General features: G+C 38.6%; 1 protein-coding gene across 1 annotated transcript in view; it reads left to right on the forward strand.

Moving 5' to 3' along the window:
* Positions 1–1036: 1036 nt before the first annotated feature.
* ROS1 (ROS proto-oncogene 1, receptor tyrosine kinase) overlaps positions 1037–19306 on the forward strand; it is a gene marked incomplete at its 5' end in the record, with an annotated part of 73188 nt that continues 54918 nt past the window's right edge. Inside the window, 13 exons of the mRNA XM_082049306.1 lie at positions 1037–1159; positions 2918–2971; positions 4647–4706; positions 6345–6371; positions 9170–9230; positions 9916–10064; positions 11479–11617; positions 12107–12308; positions 12958–13034; positions 15212–15334; positions 16232–16416; positions 17568–17665; positions 18202–18713. Of these exons, the coding sequence (XP_081905432.1) occupies positions 1037–1159; positions 2918–2971; positions 4647–4706; positions 6345–6371; positions 9170–9230; positions 9916–10064; positions 11479–11617; positions 12107–12308; positions 12958–13034; positions 15212–15334; positions 16232–16416; positions 17568–17665; positions 18202–18713 (1810 nt within the window). The remainder of the gene's footprint in view (positions 1160–2917; positions 2972–4646; positions 4707–6344; positions 6372–9169; positions 9231–9915; positions 10065–11478; positions 11618–12106; positions 12309–12957; positions 13035–15211; positions 15335–16231; positions 16417–17567; positions 17666–18201; positions 18714–19306) is intronic.

Below are 19306 nucleotides of genomic sequence, written 5' to 3' on the forward strand. Positions count from 1 at the left end.
GTAGGAAAGTGGGTCCCCTGTTTAAGCAGCAATGACACAATGTGCCAGCTTAACCTTATCATTAATGCTCTGTTACGTATAAAATAGCACATTTTATTTAGAATGCCTAATACACATGCACATAAATTATGTATCATTTGTTTATATATACATATATATTTGTAAGCTGGATCAATTTCCTATTGCAGTTCACAGAATTACTCTGTGGAGGGTCCTGTGATACAACAGAGATGTACTACAGACTGGGAGCTGGGTGTTCTCACTGACCTCTTTAATGTGAGTCTCCAACTTTAGGTAGGATTCTTCAAGTCTTTTAAAATTAGATACAGGAAAAATCCATCAGGTTCAATTTTATTGCATGATATGGGCACAAACTTACTAGTACCTTTGTGCCCACTCATGTGGACACTGCCTAACAGATTTGCTGTTGTTAACGTGTCTACGTTGCATCAGAAGACAGACAGGAGCCTGTTTTGAGTGGTATTTTGGTGTAGAAATGGGACATTTGGAAACAATCATTAAAATAGATAATTAATTATCATTTTTTTACTGACTGATACAAACTCTAGTGTTCTAACAAATTTATTCACCACCACAAATGAATTTACTTTATTGTATCCACTTGAAAATACTTAGAAATAGCTTAATCACAGTGGAAATGAAGATTAGGCCAGTTTTCTTTCACTCTCTCGCTGTTTTCGTGTTGCTTGGAGCACCCGATTAACAGCATTGCACTTAGTTTCCTCTGTACATTAATTATATTTATGTAAGGAGATACGCTGTCTTTCATTGGTCGACTCTTTTGTTTCAGTGGTTTAATAAGAAACTATGAAATAGATGTTACGCAATTTCAAGACAAGTGCTCCAGGAAGCTGAAAAGTTGTTGAAGGAACGGAGCGTGAACAAGGATTTTAAAAACATTGAATACACTGAAATGCAGAAAGTTCACAGTCGCATCTCCGTCATCTAGCCTAAAAGGAGCTCGTATGGCCAAGTCAAGGAAAGAATCAGACTGCCAGATGAGACTGTTCAAGTTATGAGGAACATTTGCCTTTGGGATCTCCCGCTAAACAGATTTGCTGCTTTTTACTGTGTATGGATTTCTGCAGTGTACTGTACTTTCTCAAAAAACTGTCAAAACTTGTGTACAAGTAACCTGGTAAGTTTTGAAAAACTGTGTTTAATCTTTTGAAACATAGATGGTTATTAGCATTGTAAGAATTTTCCATTACATATCAGCTTTTTTCAAAATTGTTTTAAAGAATGTAGCTGAGTAAAAACAGAGTTTGAGAACTAATGTTTCATATTTGAATTTGTGGAACTGGGTAAGGAATAAATGCCATTAACCAGTTTGCATGTGTTTTTGTTTTATACTTTATATACTTCAGCTCCAACAGCTCCTGAAATTGCTATAAATGCTAAAGACCCTGGAGGGTGAAGGAGATAACCCTTTATTATTTCAGTTTATACACTTTGCTTATCAGTTTCTGTCTAGTATATGACTTCTCTTTTACAAACCTAGGAAAACTGTAAATTCAGAAGAAATTGACTGGGAATCTGTGGCTTGCACAATTATACCAAAATAGTTTCAGCTTCTTTTTTAAGTCACTTATGCTTTAAATTGTGGATGTTTCTTTAAGTACTAAAGTAAGTGGTTGGATCCTTAAACTTGTACTTTCTTATTGCTCCTTTGAGTACTCAGGTGGAATTTATTATTTTTCCTTCTATTGATGCACAACAAAGATAAGCAAAACCTCTCAAATCCAAACAAGAATTCTACATGAGGCTTTCAGGAGTGACCTCCTTGTTTCTATTTGCCTGAAATGTTGATGTTGCTTAGAAGACCATGTACCTTTGCTCTGCAAAAAGAACATTTTGTGCCCTAGGGGTAACTAACTGTGGAAACCTACTGCAAAGGACTGTCACCTGCTCCATTTTATTTCATACATTTGTCTGACAGTTCCTTTAAAACTATTTCTAATTCTTGCACCAGTGAAAGAGTTAATTGCCTTCCCTGATGGAGACCTATCATGCAATGATAACTTTAATGGGGATCCTTTGATTTAAGCTTAAATTAATTCAGAGTAAGAAGTAAGTTTTTGTTCCTCTCAGCTTTGAAAGACAGGAAAATCTCATTCCTGTTCAGTGTAGAAGGGATTCAGATGAGAAAAATATGATCTTTGAGTCTGAGAGCTGTAAATCTTATTTTTCGCCTCCAGACTACTTATTGCATTTAGATTTACTTTGTGACACCTTTGATTCTCACTATTGTCACGGTGTGCCCAGTGTGCTGAAAATGTCTTCCTGAGAGTCATTTTATTAAGGATGTTCTTACCTCCTTGCTGGACAAAGCTTAAGACCTAACATTAAACTCTCCAAGGCTGTTAGATACATCCTCAAATCATTTGCATTTCACAGGTTGTGACTGGTTTTGCACACTTTGAATTATGTGAAAAAGTAGGCACCTTAGCCCAAGAACACTTTTGACAGGAGACAAAGGGCGGTCACCATATGGCTGTGTAAAATCCCTTCAAAAAGAGGCCAGACAAAAGAAATTCCACTTGAAGGAAGGTCTTTATGCTCTCAAGAGGTCAAAACCACTTGGCTTTGTCATTTATGCCTAACATATTTATGAAACTTTCATTATTGATTCAGTGAACCAGAATCAGATGAGAGCCAAATTCCTATCTAAGGTAATGTAATTGACACCAGCTGATTATGCCAATGTCTTTGATGGTACTCTGAAATTATTCTCAAGTGAGAAGCTACTGGTCTGTCAACAATAAATTTCTCCAAATTAGGAGACGTTAGACAAAGAAAATTTGCTTTACAAGAAAATAATGCTTTAATATATTTCAATCAAAGAGTTTTGGGGAAACATTTTGACTTTGTAAAAATGTATGTATTTCTCTTATAGGAAGGAGAACTTGGAATTACTAACCTTTGCAATGTTAGTGACATCACTGGAGCAGTGAGTAATAGTTTACTTTGTTAATTACTGACATTTTATGTTACTGTTATTTGAATAAAATGGGTACAATGATTATATTGTCAAAGACTTCACATAAAAGTGCACAGTTGCCTGTCTGGCATAAGTCAATAGGTTGTGTGTTTAGACTTGGCTCAAGTTATTGCAGACACAATTGTCTTTTTTGTTTAAAGAAAATGTGTAAAGGGTGTGGATCTCTGCTGTGAGCCATGTTCACGTTTATGATCTACAAAGTTGGTAAGCACTCATTTTTGAGAAAATGAATAAAAATCAGTGTTGCCTTCAAAATGCAAATCAAGACAATTTTATTTAGCTACCTTTGTACAGGTAAGTGTTTTGTTCTGGTTTTAGAGCAATTTGATGGGAGAAAACTTAAAATTACAATTTTTGAGAATTTAGAGATCTATAGGATTTCAATTGTCTGTGTCTATCACGGAGAACTCTTAAGCTTCACATGAGCTTTCCATAACAGCATTCTTGCAACTGTTTGAGCTAATGTTCTCCTAGTTCAGATTTCAAATGCAATTTAAATTGGCAGTTATACATATTCTTTGAAGAGTAGTGGAGAATTCAATCATCAATATTTTCCACAGAGACTAGTGAGAAGCAGCCTCTCGGCACTTGGCATCCAGCAAGGCCAGGTCATTTATGATGCTGGGACCATAAAGGCTGTGTTGTCATGACAATGCATAGCAAGGTTGGCTCACTCATTTAGGTCACTGTGTATCTTTTCTCAGTGTTATAAAGTCTTACTATTTCTTTCATGAGGCTTTGCAAGGTTCAATGTCAGTCTCCTGCTTCCAAAGCCATTCCCTTTCAGTTTCCTTTTAAAAAGAAAAATATACATGATCATGAAGAAGTGAACGGGACTGAATAAACAAGTGAGGTCCAATATGAAGTCCAAACCACATCGTATTCATTATATCTTTGAAAACTCCTTGTTTTAAAGCCAATGCCTTGCCTGTTGGAGAGTAGGAGGCTCGTGTTGTGTGGCTTTCCATTGTGCTTGGCTGTGCTGTGTGCTCCATATCTCTTCTCCACAGAGAACAAGGGGTAAAATAAAGCTGGGAGAGAGGGTGCACTGACCGCACGCACTGTGGCTGAATGACTGGACGCGGACTGTCATTAGCCAGGGCTCCTTCTGCTCCTGGAGCTGTGCGTTAGCCCTTTCCCAGGGCTTGTGTCAAGCTGAGCACTCTCCCCAGGTGACAGTCACAGTCTGCTCAGGTGTCCTGCAATCCTTTTACTGCCCTCAGTACATGCAAGGGTGTCAAATACTTTAGCAGAACTGAACAAGTAGTTGAACATCTACTCTTCTGCACAAACCAATCTTTAAGAATTATTTTTTCTTCTGCTCTATATTTGATTTTGCATTGAGAAGAACACTATGCAACATAATTAACTTAGTGTACATAGCATGTGAGTACCTATAATCTTTGATATATTTAATATTTTTGTTACAGAGTTTAAGTGCTGTAAATGCCTACTTTATTGCTAAGGAACCAGGGCAAGAAGGACCTAAGTGACTTGGTCATGCAGAATATTTTCCTTCATCTGGAAATTGAACTGTTGTCCTCACTCTTAGCATATGGAGTATCCTCTCTCTTTAAAAATGTGCTTTCAAAGTCCTTTTTAAAGCCACTGTCTGTCTTTGCAGTGCACACAGGGATGTGAGTTTTGGAATGCAACAGTGCAAATCGATTGCCCACTGAAATGTGTGAGTATTGCCTTAGCCTTGGCTTTATAGCACTTGTCTCCAGTCCATCAAGAACCTTAGCCAACACCAGATGTGGAAAACCTAACCAGAGGAGTGTTTCTATGAAAAAGATATAATGAACATATTCTCAGTGCATTCATAAATTCTGTCTTCGGAAGTTAATAATCTATGGGAGTTACAGAATCACAGAATGTTAGGGATTGGAAGGGGCCTTGAAAGTCCAATCCCCCTGTTGGAGCAGGAACACCTAGATGAGGTTACACAGGAATGTGTCCAAGCAGGTTTTGAATGTCTCCAGAGAAAGAGACTCCACAACCCCCATGGGCAGCCTGTTCCAGTGTTCTGTCATCCTCGCTGTGAAGAAGATTCTTCTCACATTTAAGTGGAACCTCCTGTGTTCCAGTTTGTACCCATTGCCCCTTGTCTTATTATTGGTTGTTACCGAGAAGAGCCTGGCTCCATCCTCGTGACACTCACCCTTTACATATTTGTAAACATTAATGAGGTCAACCCTCAGTCTCCTCTTCTCCAAGCTAAAGAGACCCAGCTCCCTCAGTCTTTCCTCATAAGGGAGATGCTCCACTCCCTTAATCATCTTCGCGGCTCTGCAGTGGACTCTCTCTAGCAGTTCCCTGTCCTTCTGGAACTGAGGGGCCCAGAACTGCACACAACATTCCAGATGTGGTCTCACCAGGGCAGAGTAGAACGGAAGGAGAACCTCTCTCAACCTACTAACCACCCCCCTTCTATTACACCCCAGGATACCATTGGCCTTCTTGGCCACAAGGGCACAGTGCTGGCTCATGGTCATCCTGCTGTCCATCAGGACCCCCTGGTCCCTTTCCCCTACACTGCTCTCTAACAGGTCGTTCCCCAGTTTATACTGGAACCTGGGGTTATTCCTGTCCAGATGTAAGACTCTACACTTACCCTTGTAATATTTCTTTAAATTTTTCCCTACCCAGCTCTCCAACCTGTCCAGGTCTCGCTGGATGGCAGCACAGCCTTCTGGCGTATCAGCCACTCCTCCCAGTTTGCTGTCATCAGCAAACCTGCTGATAGTACACTCTATTCCCTCATCCAAGTCACTGATGAATAGATTGAATAATACTGGTCCCAGTATTGTCCCTTGAGGGACTCCACTAGATACAGGCCTCTAATATCAAAATTTTCATTGTGTTTGTCAAAATGTGGGGACATTTTACAGTTCATTAAGTTCAACCACTCACCCAGATATTCAGGCAGTGAGAAAGAACTAGTACTTTTCAGGATTTTATTGTGCTGGGGTCTGTGTCAGAGTTGTATGCAGATGCAAATGAAGCACCTGGTCTTTACTAGATTGATTTCTTGCTTTTATGAAACCAATGAATAAGAATTACCATTGGTCTGGGACAACTGGCCTGATAGTTTTTTAACTGCCTTTTTTTCTGGACCTCTTGAAGACATGAAGCTGGCATCATTTTAATGTTGACTTTCTGGTTTTTCAAGTGTGGGTTTTCTTTCTTTCATTATTTGCCAGTGATAAGGTTTTGTAGCATACTTTCACTGCAAGAAATTTTCAATTAATTGATACTATCTGAAATACTCTGTGATTATATTTATGCTAATTCTGCATTTGATTTATTTGCTTCTTGGCAGAACAAGACATACATTAGAGCATGTGAGGTAAGTTAAATGCTATCAGATCAATATAAAAAATCATTATTTCGGTGATTACAATGTTCATATAGTGCTAAGAAATACAATGTGGATACATAAACTTATCAATCCGGGTCTACTGGTTTTGTGCTCCCTAAAGCTGAAGAATGAGTTAAGTACTGAATCCTTTCTTTCCAGCATGGTGAATAAGGACATATTCACATTTAAAACTGCTGTGTAGCAAAGAATATTGCTTTCAAGAAAGCAGACTAATCACACCAGTATGGTACGGAGTACAGATAGAAGTCTTGTTCTATCTAGTTTTTCATTAATGCCATCAAAGATGAAACAGGTGAGAATCAATGCTGGTATGACACCAGTTTGGTGAGAAATGGCAACAAAGAGTGGGAACTAGAAGGCAAAACACACTCGTGCCTCAGTAGAGTCTCGAAACGAAGTAAAATGCAATTTAGTAAGAGATCTCAAATGGGGAGTCTGTACTGCAAGATGGACTGGGTTTACAGTGATAAATATAAGGCAACGAAGCGCTGCTAAAGAGATAGTGCCTTTCTGGGGCCCTTTTAACATGAACATAGAGTGTACAACCAGATGGGGATGGGACTGTTGCAGGATTGTGTTTGGGACTGTTGAGGTCTCTGTCCAAGGGCTGTACCCAGATGGGAGTAACGTACTTCAAGCAGGAGATGGTGGAGTTGGAGGGAATCCTGAGTAGGAACAAAAATGCGTTGGCAAGCTGGAACTTGGATTGAAAAGACTGACTTTTTAAATGCTTTTTAATCTGTGAAATTGTAACCATGACAAAGGTTTACAAATATGCTAAATGATGGTTTTGGAGTGTAGGAACAGTCAAGAAGTAACCAACTTTTGTAGAAACACTGAATTAGTGTGATTTTTGTTGTTGTTGTTGGCTTTTTTTGGTTAGTTTTGTTTTTGTTTTTGTTTTTTTCTTGTCTGGCCACACAATATGCCAGCTAAATTCACTAATTCTACAAGGGCTTTTGTGAGATTATTTTTCCACTGTATCAGCTGGCTGACTTGACTCCCCACATGGTCAGGTGAGCAGCAGGTCACTGCCTGCAGAGGAACAGGTCACTGTGTCCTGCAGGGGAGAGGAGGGTGAGTAACTGTGTGACTTTTCCTTTGGTGTTGGCTCAGCTCTGTCCTGTGACTACACCTTGGGACTGGAATCGGGTAATATTACTCCAGTTGGATATTATCTCTCACCTAGAAACACGGGAGTGCCACTGAATTTGGTGGGAATATTCACAAGGGCAACAGAATCTGGCTCATATAGGGGCAGTTCTGATCAATGAAGAATATGTGACTATTGCTTGTTTTCAGGCAGAGCAGATGGCAAATTTCCCTCTAAGTTTCTAAGGCTAGGAGCTTTAGTAATCCTCTTACCTCAAGCAAAAATTGTGTTTATGGTTCAAACAAAGATGAAGAGAAGAAAGAAAAACACTGCATAAAACAAATGGTCAGAAATGTTTGTCATAAATGAAGCAGAAGACAGTATGAATCAGCACGTAATCTGAGGACACTATCCCATAACAAACTAAACAAATCTTGGTTGTAAATGAAAGCTCCAGTGTACAGCTGGTAACTGATGTCTGCTAATATTTGCCTGCTAACCGTCATGATAATTCACTTGGAAGTATTTTATTTCTCTGAATATAAAACCATCAGAAAAAACTTTTTGAGTACTTGCACTTGGCACTGAATGCCTAGATATGAGATAATGTATGTAGGAATACACTGCTAAGCAAGTTTATAAATCCATCTCACCTGCAACTGTCTTGTTTGAAATAACATGCCTTATCAGTTTCTGTAGGGTGCCGGAAATGTATATCCTAGAATCACAGGAAGAGCAATTAAAAAATTTTCTCACTTAACATAATGAATTGTTTCTGAATGATCTGAAGGTTAATTATCACTTGAAAGGTGGCTGCTGTATGAAGCAAACTTCAATATTTTATAGGGTGAATGAACTTGCAGAATAAAATGAGCCCAAATAAAATACTTGTCTAGAAAAGCTCAAACCATCACTTCTCAAAAGCTTTGGCTTTCCAGAAAACACAGTCTTTCATGTAATTTTTAAGCTACTGAGATGCACCTGGAAAATGTTACTACCTTTTCTTAAGTTGTCTACCTGTAAAGCAGGGTAGCACTATATCTATGTTCCTTTCCTAAACTGAAAACTCTTAGGAGTTTTCTGGTTTTAGGATGTGAGCATGGAGAACTCATTGCCCTGGGGTATTTGTTATATTTGTAGCTTGTAGACATGACTGTACCAGAAGGAGTAACTACTAACAAGGAAATGTGAATTAGACATGGCTGCTCTGATGAATCACTAATTTCAACTATTTTGAAAACTGACTGGAAATACATTTGAAAGAGTGTTCCTCATTCACAGGAAAGACAGGAAGCAGGAAAGAGTGAAACCAAACATGTGGCACGTAGCATTAACAAATTAAAAAGCATTATTTCCTGACTCCATGGTTGTCACTGAATTCTATTCCCAGCTTTAATGTAGCCCCATAGTTGTGCTTTCCACGAAAGGACAGTGTGTGAGGAGGAGAACCCTAATTCAGTGCCCAGTGAACCAATGGAAACGCTCTCAGGAAGTTCTTTGGATTGAGTTTGTGGAACTGCTGTTTTTTAGAATGAATGTAATGACTTCCACAGGGTTTGTATGTATTCAATATGTCCATAGGATTTGTACGTGTTTAAACTGTGTCTGTGTAATTCTAGGAGGAAGTTTGCCTTTGCACAAAACTAACCCGTGAGTTCTGTACCCTACACAGACAGTTTCCTGTAAATTTGGCTGTAGCCGTGCAGAGGATGCATATGGAGTTGAAGCACAAAGTAAGTCTGAATGGAGTCCTGTGTCTGATTCACAGTCTGATAAATTCAGTTTTAACATTATAGTCTTGTTCTACTCTCTGGATTTCTTTGAAAAAATAGGAATGTCTTGAGTATTTTTATTTATCAGAATATTACCACTCCTCTTTTTTCTTTTAACAAGTACAATGAAGTTAACCATTTCTTATGATAAAACTCATTTTCCTCCCTTTCATGGACATCAGACTTTGAAAATTCAACCTCAGCTGTTTAAGATGATACTTTGTCAAGACCTGTCTACTGCCTTGAAATCATTGCCAAAAGCTCCTGAGACTTACATGGGAACAACTGGGCTAATACAGTGCTGTTGAAATAGGCTCCTTGAAAATGTCTTCAGAAGTCTACCACAGCTTCTCTAGGTCTCTATTTAGCAAAATTTTACTAAGTATCTGTAACTAAAAGGGCATTTACCAAAGCACAGAGTTGTAGTCACATACGCTTGCATTGAGTTTGGCCCAGTTCGGGCTTACTTATCAAACTGTGCTTAAAATGTCATGCAATTTATTCAGCAAAATTTTCAATGTATTCTCTTCTGTCTTTTCATTGGCCTCACAACTTTTGAGTATGTGGAGTGACATGCTTTAACCTTTAAGACCCAGAGATTGTCATGGAGGTTTTTTCTCACTATTGAATTATATTTTCCCTTCAGACTACTTGAACAAGCCTAGTGCTCCATTTGCATCTGCCATTGGAAGTCACAATGTCACATTAGGGTGGAAGCCAGCTAACATCTCTGGGGTGAAATATATTATCCAGTGGAAGTTCAATCAGCTCCCTGGAGACTGGAGGTACACAGAGGTAAAGAAGAACATTTCCTTTTACTTGGCAAGGAAATAGGTTCTTCATTTTATTTATAATCCTATCCCATTTCACTGGAGAAAGAAAGGGTAATTTATTACTAGGGTGCAATCATATAAAAAAACTCACGAGGAAAGAAAGTAATGACTAGATTTTGAAACAGAAGTGGCTGTAATTTACTACTGAATTAAGTTCTTCCTTTATCTTTTCCTAGCAGTTGACTAAGACTGGTAAAATACTTTGGGATTCTTAGTGTATTTGCAGGACAATGGTTGTGCTTGTTACCTCTGCTTTTCACTTTATTTTAGAAAAACATTGGATAATATGTTAGGTACAAGAAAGAGGTTTACAAAATCATGAGTATCATAGAGGAGTTGAGAAGTGGACAATTATTATCCATTTCCTCCAACATAGGAACTAGGGGTCCTGATAGAAACTAGCAAGTGTCAGGTTCAAAACTAGCAAATGAACGTATTTTCTCACAGAATGTGTAGTTCAAATGTTCAGCTGCTTTCTGGCAGATGTGGATGCTAAATTACTAAATTTCAACTACTAAATATTGAAATAACTAAAATTACTAAGTGGAGTTCAAAAAGTGACTGGATCAATTAATGGAAGAAAAAATTAGGTTCTAGTAAATGCAAACATTGCCATTGTTTCATGTTGAGCCATGCTTATAAAATGACAAGACTGGGAGTATTTAAAAGAGATATCACTGTAGGCTTTCTCTTTTTTTATACCTTTCCCTAGACATTTATTTTGGTTCTTGTCAAAGACACAATGCTTGGCTTCGTAGACCTTTGTTCTGACTCAGTATGGTTATTCTCATACTATGTACTTTTGCGTCAACTGTACACGTGTTATCTTGCTATCAACTCAATTGGACCAATTTACAGAGCATGGCAAGTTTGTGCCACAAATCAAAGGTAAAGATAATTTGCTAAGCAGGAAGTTCTGATGAATTAATCATTGGTGAAATAATGGGGAACAATTGCTTTGGACCATAAATATTTTAGAGTAACTAGGAGCTATTGGATCTTGAACTTGTAGTATATATATCAACAGTTCAAAATACATTGCCCATAATATGTTATTATTTTAGTTTTTTACCTTATTCTTCAAATTTACTATTATACAGCATCCATCCTTCCATACATTTAATCATTGTTTAGATTTGGTAGTGTGTTCTGAAGAAAAGAGAGGAGAAGGGAAAAAGTTCTGAAAGGATGGGAAATGAAAGTCTATGCTGAAAATAGCTTCCAGAATTTCCTCTTATTTAAACTTAGGATGTTACTTTTCAGTATCCTGAAATATATCTGTTGTTGTATGAGACCTCTTTTGCCCTGATAACACTCTACATAGCAACTGCAGATGGAGGAATTAAAAAAATGATTGTGTCTGTGCATTGATCTAGGTAGTATCTGAAAATTCATATACAGTCAAAGAACTTCAAGCCTTCACAGAGTACGTGTTCCGAGTGACTTGGATCATTACATCTCAGCTGCAGCTCCATTCTTCATCGAGTCCCAGTTACCGGACACATGCTTTTGGAGGTAACAAATAGAACTTTAAATTGCAGCTTTCGGGACCATATCAGAAACATTTAGATTTCCTTGTTGTTTCTTTCACGGAAAACATTGATGCTTAACCTTCAGAATGATGTCTATGTTGTCTGCTGGGTAGCTGCAGAAGACCAAACTAAAATTCTATGGGCTCTTTTTATTTAAACTGGAAGATTTAGGACTACTTCCTGCTTTTAGTTTGAAAAACATGTACAGAAAATAATGGTCAAAATTGTGAGGGCACACTGGATACCTTTGTGCATAATTATGCATGTTAACTTTTTGACTTAAATACATGCATGTTTTCCTGGTTCAAAAAAAGAAAGGTTAACCATTGCTGAAATCTTATGCTGTCCATAATCATATTTATTAGTATAAATGAATTAGTAGGTGTGAAACCTAAAAATGTACCTAAAAAAAGAAAAAAACTATTAACGTATTAAATGCCATCCCAGAGTTAATTACTTCTGTCTCTTGCAGCTCCTGCAACAGCTCCTGTCATTGAAGATATCCAAAGTTCAAGTCCAAACACTGTTGAAGTTAGGTGGTCTCCACCACTCTTTCCCAATGGGCTGATTGTTGGATATAACTTGCTCCTGACCAGTGAGAAGCATGAGCTGCTGAGAGCCTCGAGAGGGCAGAGCTTTCAGTTCTACTCCACTTTCCCAAACAACACTTACAGGTACAAAAAGAAAATACAACCAGGGTGGCCAAGTGTGCTGTAGCTCTTATTGCCCCGATAGCACAAGATATGCCTAAACACCACTGCTGCACAGTTATGCAGCTTACTTATGTTCTTGCCGAAAGCAAGAGTTCCTTCCGTGAGATAAAGGAGTTATTCCAGATAAGTTGGCTACTTATGTGCAACTGAGATGGGGAGGAAGGAAAAGCAATAGATCTAGAAGGCTGCATTTTCTTGGCTGCTGTTTTTCATTTTTTTAATCTTATGTGGCATGTTTTCAGTATATGCAGGGAATAACAGAGCAATACTTCCTAGCCCCTTAAACATCTGGAAAAATTCCTTCATTTTTATTAAACACAAAGGCCTGCATGCTGCTTGCACTCTTTTAAAATGAAGTTGTATTGCTCTTGAGTCTGAAACCCCATCTTGAATTTTAATTTAGAAGATTCTGTTGTTGCCCCACCTTTGGGGAACTCAGATTCTGGTTGGTTTTATTTTTATTATAAATTTCTCAGGGCATTATATTTAAACAGGCATTTTCTGGAAGTCAAGCACTTCTGTAGCAGCTGCCCTACTTGATAAAATATTTCTCAGGGAATCTTTCAAAAGAAACCTGCAAACCAAAACCTGTCTCTTTTCTTTAATGTAGGTTCAGTATTGTGGCAGTTAATGAGTTTGGTGCTGGACCTCCTGCTGAAGCCAACATCACAACCCCAGAATCCAAAGGTACAAAAGTAGCAGAGTCCTTATCATTGTCTGTTTCTGGGGTCAAAGTCATGTTTGCTGGGCTACCATGTACCTGGCTGTAGAGAATAATATTTAGACTGTAAACAGTGCATGAAAAGTGCACTGAGGAGTCAGTAGCATATCAGAGAGACTCCTGTGTTTTATCTGTAGACATTATTGGGCTACACAGCATGGTAATAACCTGCAATGCTGGTAGGCCCAAAGAAATTTGGCCTGAGGTGTATTACAGATGAAAAACATCTCAGTGGTTAGAGACAGTGCCCGACAGGACATACTTTCATTTTCTAGGTGAGATTTTAACAGCTGACAAACAAATGTATTCTTCTTCTAATAATAAGTACTTAATATGAATCTCTTTTGCCAAAACTTCCTCAGTTATCTCATGTCAAATATAAGAAATCCTGTCAATATTTATTGCTCTTTCATAGCTGTATTTATCTTACTATATTACCTAATTAATAATGAAAGTAATGATACTCTGTAGGTATCGCATTGTAGAAATATTAATTAATTGCCAGAGAAAGGTACATGTTGAGATGGAGCACAAGTGATAATTAAATCAATGTTAGCAAAATGTATTTTTAGAAAAGAAAACAAAAAGATGCTCCCCTCCTCCTGAAGAAATCCAGTTGTCAAACACCTGGAAACTCTTCAATTTTAGTAAACACTTTAAGTCTGTCAATCTCTAATCTTCTGCCATTGGTTGGAGAAATTGAGCTTATAGCTTCTCTGGTGCTTTTAAAATCTGTTATGTTTTGTTTTGTTTTGTTTTTTGTTTGTTTTGTTTTGGTTTGGTTTTTTTTTAAATAGCTTAGATACTCTCATATGTCCTTATCTGGAGACTCCATAGAAGTTTGCCCTAGGGCTGGCTGACCCTGAGCCATAAACATTTGTGCCATTTATGAAATGTCCAGGCTGGTACATTTGACTGTGTTCATTAAGCCATTTACCAACCAATTAATTTCAGGTAGAAAACTACCAACCAACCATACCCCCCCTAAACATTTTCTGGGGGTAGAGAACCATTCCACCTCTCCTTCTGAGATAAGGAAGTGATAGTGGCCTCTTGCACTCTGCTTTGGAGAGTTCATTACTGAAATGACTCATTGTGTGTGTGTCATGTGAGAAACGTATGCAGCTCAATCTATGCAGCTTATGCAGGAATTAATTAAGACGGCATCCAGCCACAGTCTTGTGATACCCATATGAGGAAATAATATCTGGTAGCAGACAGCTGTTTAACCTAGAGGGAGAAAAAAAAAAGGAAGGATTATTTGGAAACTGCAAGTAGCCAAATGCAGACTTGAAATAACACACCACTTTTGAAAATGATGGTAACTACTTGTGAATCCATTTAGCAAGTGATGTGTAAGGTTTTCAGGGATCTGAGATTCAGAAGCAAGACTAGCTATCTTTTCCAGAGCTATGCGTAGCCTAGACAGGAGGTATGGATTTGCTGCAGTGTTTTGATGTGAGTTACTTGCGACTGTATAAGCACGAAGTCACCTTATGTGAACAAAACTCTCCTCTTGATTTCAAAATCTGTGACTTAAAAAGAAAAAAACCCACAACATTTTTAAAATCTGTCAAGTCTGAAGGAGATAATATTATCCCGTTATCATCTTTACTTGTGAAAACTACTTATTCCTTGAAAAAACTGGTCAGTATGATGAAATACATTAAACAAACATACTTCCTTTGCTTTTCCCCGGCTCTGTGGGATAATATTCTAGTTTGAATGGGCTTTTCAAAGAGGCCCAGGGGGCTTAAATATCCCACTTACATTGGATTTTGGACTGACATGGATGTCTCAGTGCCCTTGTTTCCTCGGGAGTCTGTAGGGCCTTGTTTGCTCCAACTTCCTTTCCCTCACTGGGGACTCACTGCTGTTACTTGAAAAGATGGTGTGAAATTCCTGTGGTGCATCTTCACCCTGTGGTGAGCAGCCAGAAGGCACTGTAGTGAATAACTCCATCCACTTTCAACATTCAAAGAGTTTAAATTTTAGTCAGTCATTGCTAGTGTAAAAATATATATGTACACGTACATAAGTGTGTGCATGTGTATGCGCATGTCTATTAGCGCTGTATCTGAGTTAGAAACATTTTTCTCTGTGGTGCAGTCACCTATCTTAATTCTGATTTTTTTGTTTTTAGTTAAGGAAAAAGCAACATGGCTCTTCCTATCCAGAAATCAGTCTTTAAGGAAGAGATACACAGAACATTTCCTCGAAGCAGCCCAGTGTCTGCAAAATGGTATTATACACCACAACATTACAGGTAAAAACAGATAGGGCTCTCTCCTCTCATCTCAAGTATGGCTTAGACTTCTGTGTTCACCAAGGACAGAATGAACCTCACCTAGCCTGAGATAGTATCTAGCCTCCCTTCATAGTCAGTGAGGAGCAACAGGAACTTTCAGGACATGATTTGAGCTATTTGAAATGACAGGCATTGGGAAGAGATTAATTGTTCTCCCCAGTGCAACCTTTCCTTCACTGAATCTAGGCAACTACTTCAGAGCTGGACTTTTACATAGTAAGTAGCTAAATTGAGTTAAGATGAAGCCAAAGCAGATGTTTCCCTGTAATTAGTTGGTCCTGTTTGACCAACCTGATCTTCTACGGCAAGGTGAACCACCTAGTAGATGAGGGAAAGGCTGTGGATGATGTGTACTTAGACTTCAATAAGGCTTTTGACACTGTTTCCCACAGCATTCTTCTAGCAGCTCATGGCCTGGATGGGCATACTCTGAGATAGATAAAGAACTGGCTGGATGGCCGGGCCCGAAGAGTTGTGGTGAACGGAGCCAAATCCAGTTGGTGGCCAGTCACGAGTGGTGTTCCCCAGGGCTCAGTATTGGGGCCAGTTTTGTTTAATCTCTTTGGAGGAAATGCAAACCGCATCTGTTTGCCCTGCAGGGGGGAAATCAGTGCCAGTTAGTTTGCATGTCATACATACACCCCCTTCTGAAGGGGAATTGTCTATGATAATGTCACTTACATGGCAAATAGGAAAGTTTCCTTATTATCTGAAAGTAGAAGCGGAGGAGAAAACTGGTTAACTTTTCTCCAATAAAGATGGGTTGCAGATTGAAAAATATTTCTTTTTAAGGCAAGTAGAAAAAGTAACTGAAAAACTGAAACTTTTATCTCTGCACATATCTTTCTATTTTAGGAATTTCTGTGAATGTTTACCAGGAAGTTGTCTATTTTTCTGAGGGGAATTCCATCTGGGTGAAAGGAGCTACAAATATGTCCGATGTATCTGACCTAACACTCTTTTATGCTGGCTGGGGGAATATTACATCCATCTCAGTAGACTGGCTTTACCAGAGGATATACTTTGTCATGAATGAAAAGGTAGTGCTCTAGGGCTTAATTAATTTCTTATTTCATTTGAACCATTACTGTGATTTATTTTACATAAGAAAATTTGATTTATATATAGATATGCATGCACAAAATATAATTATAGAAATAGACTTTTAAAATTTAATAATATTCACATATTTCAGAGATTTAAAAAAGAAGAAAGGCTTGGATATCAGGTCATATTTAAAGCAAAGAGGCTATATGAAACTTTGAGTCCATGTCTTATTTTTCTTCTTAGGACATAAACCACTTTGATTTTAGCTGCTTTGTTTTTGGGACTGACTTCACACCCACCTCATACCCAATATAAGTGACTTCGTTACTTTGTTCTCCATCTAGCTTGTTCAGTTCCTGTTCTGTCTCAAGAACGAGGTCAAATAAGTAATTAGTGATATAATGGGCTTCAGAATTGGCAAATGGTGTTCAAGAGGGAAAGTGTTTCATACATATGATGACACCTGAGATTACAACTGTTTCAACTTGAAGTAAAAGTGATGGCAACTCTGCACTGGATCCCCTACTCATAAAAGATCAGTTACTCTAATGGTCAGACTTTGAATGTATCTTTGTAGTCTTCTAATGTGCAAAGAACTGGAAAGTTTCCCTAAATGGTTAGTGGGGGGATTTATTGTTTGTTTGTTTTTGTAAGCCTCTTGCCATGTCTGATTTTTTTCACTTACTGCTCAGAGAAGAGGGACCAGGAAAAGCAGTAGTAAGAAAAAGATACAAATGAGCTGTAGATGAACAGACTGATGACAGGGATTTCTGAATCCATTGTAGGTTATCGAAATCCCAAGGTATTGCTGCCAGGATCAGAAAAGCACTTGCTTCCCACTTTTCCCTTCTTTGCTAGATTGTTTTCAAAGCACAGTCTGCCTATACCCCCAAAATTGGGGGTTTCCCTCCAGGCAGGAAGTTGAGGATGACTGACAGACAGCTCTTTTAGGGTAAGCTGTCATGCATGCATTCATACGTGCCACACTGACTCGGTGACTGACAACTCAGGAGCCCAGAAGGACCTAAGATTGTCAGAGAGGTGTTTCATTGTCTGGTTCCCCTGAAGGAATCTCAGGTCAGCTCATTTGCTCATTAGCAAATGCGTTATGAATCCATCACCAGATTTTCTTCTCGTTCCCCAGATACATGTCTGCCATTTAGAGAATTGCACAGCAGCTGAAGACATCACTCCTCTTAATGTGATGTCCCCCAGAAAGGTTATAGCTGATCCCTTTAACGGGTAAGTGTCCTCCTTTGAGCATTTGGTGTCAAAGGTGCTATAAAGCTCCTCTCTCATTTTCTTCACTTCATTAGTCATCTAGGTTCCTGCTTCAAACTCTTCCCTTATCAAAACAGAAGTGCAATTGGCAATACAAAACAAACGACGACACAATTGGAACAAGAGTGATGTCATGCAGTATTGTTTTCTGCATTTTCTTCCGAGGGTGTTAGGGGAAATTAAGTATTTCCAATGCATAAATTTGGTTTCCAGACATTCGTTGCTTTTATGAATATGAAGCTCTGTATATTTTAAATGTCCATGCTTAATACTTGAGGTATTATGGAAGAATATTCTCCAATAATCTGCCAGCCAAATCCCCCGAAGGTAAAAAAGTGATATGCTTAATTCTTCCAGGATGTATATTAATAGCACTGAAAGCATTTTCCTGTTGTCTGCATAAAGACAGGCACATCTCTGAGCTGTTAAAATATTTGTGACTCATCTATGGAGTTCTTGTGCTGTAGTTATTTGGGTCTATTTTCCTCCATGGCCAGCTATATTTTCTGTCTCCTGGAGGATGGCATATACAGAGCAAACCTTCCACTCTTTCCTGGCACTGCCTCCACAGCTTCACCAGTAGTGAAATCCAGTGCTCTGAGAGACTTCATGATCAGCTTCCAATCTAAGAGACTTGTTTTCTTCAACAAAACAGAACAAGCCTTTGTGTCAGGTTTTCTTGATGGTTCAGAGCTTCACACACTGCGATCACACATGCCACTTAATGATGTGGAGAGCTTTGTTTATGAGGATGGCACATTTACCGTCACAGATGGCCAGGCAGTTTACCATGAGGAGGTCTCTCCAGTGGGGAGTTCTAGCTTCAATGAGTATGTTGTGGATTGCAATTTGGCCTATCCAGAGTACTTTGGCTTTGGCAACTTGGTTTTCTACGGAGCATCTACTCAGCCTTTTCCTTTACCAACTCCTCCTCGTTCTGTCACGGCACTGTTTGGATTGGACCAAGCTGTGATCAGCTGGAAACCACCTGAACACACTATTGGAACCAGTAAGTTTGGTTGTTTCTTCCTAAAAGTCCAGTCCTTTTGTTTCTAGAAGAATAACTTCCTGGTTTCTCTTCTCCTGATGCTGGGCTTTGGTGACTTCAGTTTCTGATTCTGCTGAAAGTTGTGCAATTACCTGAATTTGAAATACTTAACCAAAAATTCGCCGGTAGAATAGGTAAATTGTCTGACTAAATTAATACAAGTTTACATTGCTAACTCGTTTGTCATCTTCAAGTTATTTTAACAAGGCAAGTAGCAGTAACATTGGTTGCTGATATCACACAGAAAATGCAGGCCAAAGATGTAGTGACTTTTGTTCAGTGTTTGTGCTATAGTCTCTGTCCTCTGTGCATGTGTCTTTGAACAGCAGAAAATTACCTGGTTGGGGAAAATGTTTATTCTTTCAACTTCATTCTTTGTGAGGGATGGAACCACTACTCTTGGTTGGTCACAGAGTGAGCAAGTGTAAATTTTTAAGTTATCCCTTTCCTAATTCCCCTGATACTGACATTTTAAAAATGAGCCTCCAACATTCAGTTTTCTCAAAGAACACACATCTTCTGTTACAGCTATCCACTCTGTAATAACATGATCA

Source organism: Streptopelia decaocto (genome assembly GCF_964273445.1).
Source record: "Streptopelia decaocto genome assembly, chromosome: 3".
Taxonomy (NCBI): Eukaryota; Metazoa; Chordata; class Aves; order Columbiformes; family Columbidae; genus Streptopelia; species Streptopelia decaocto.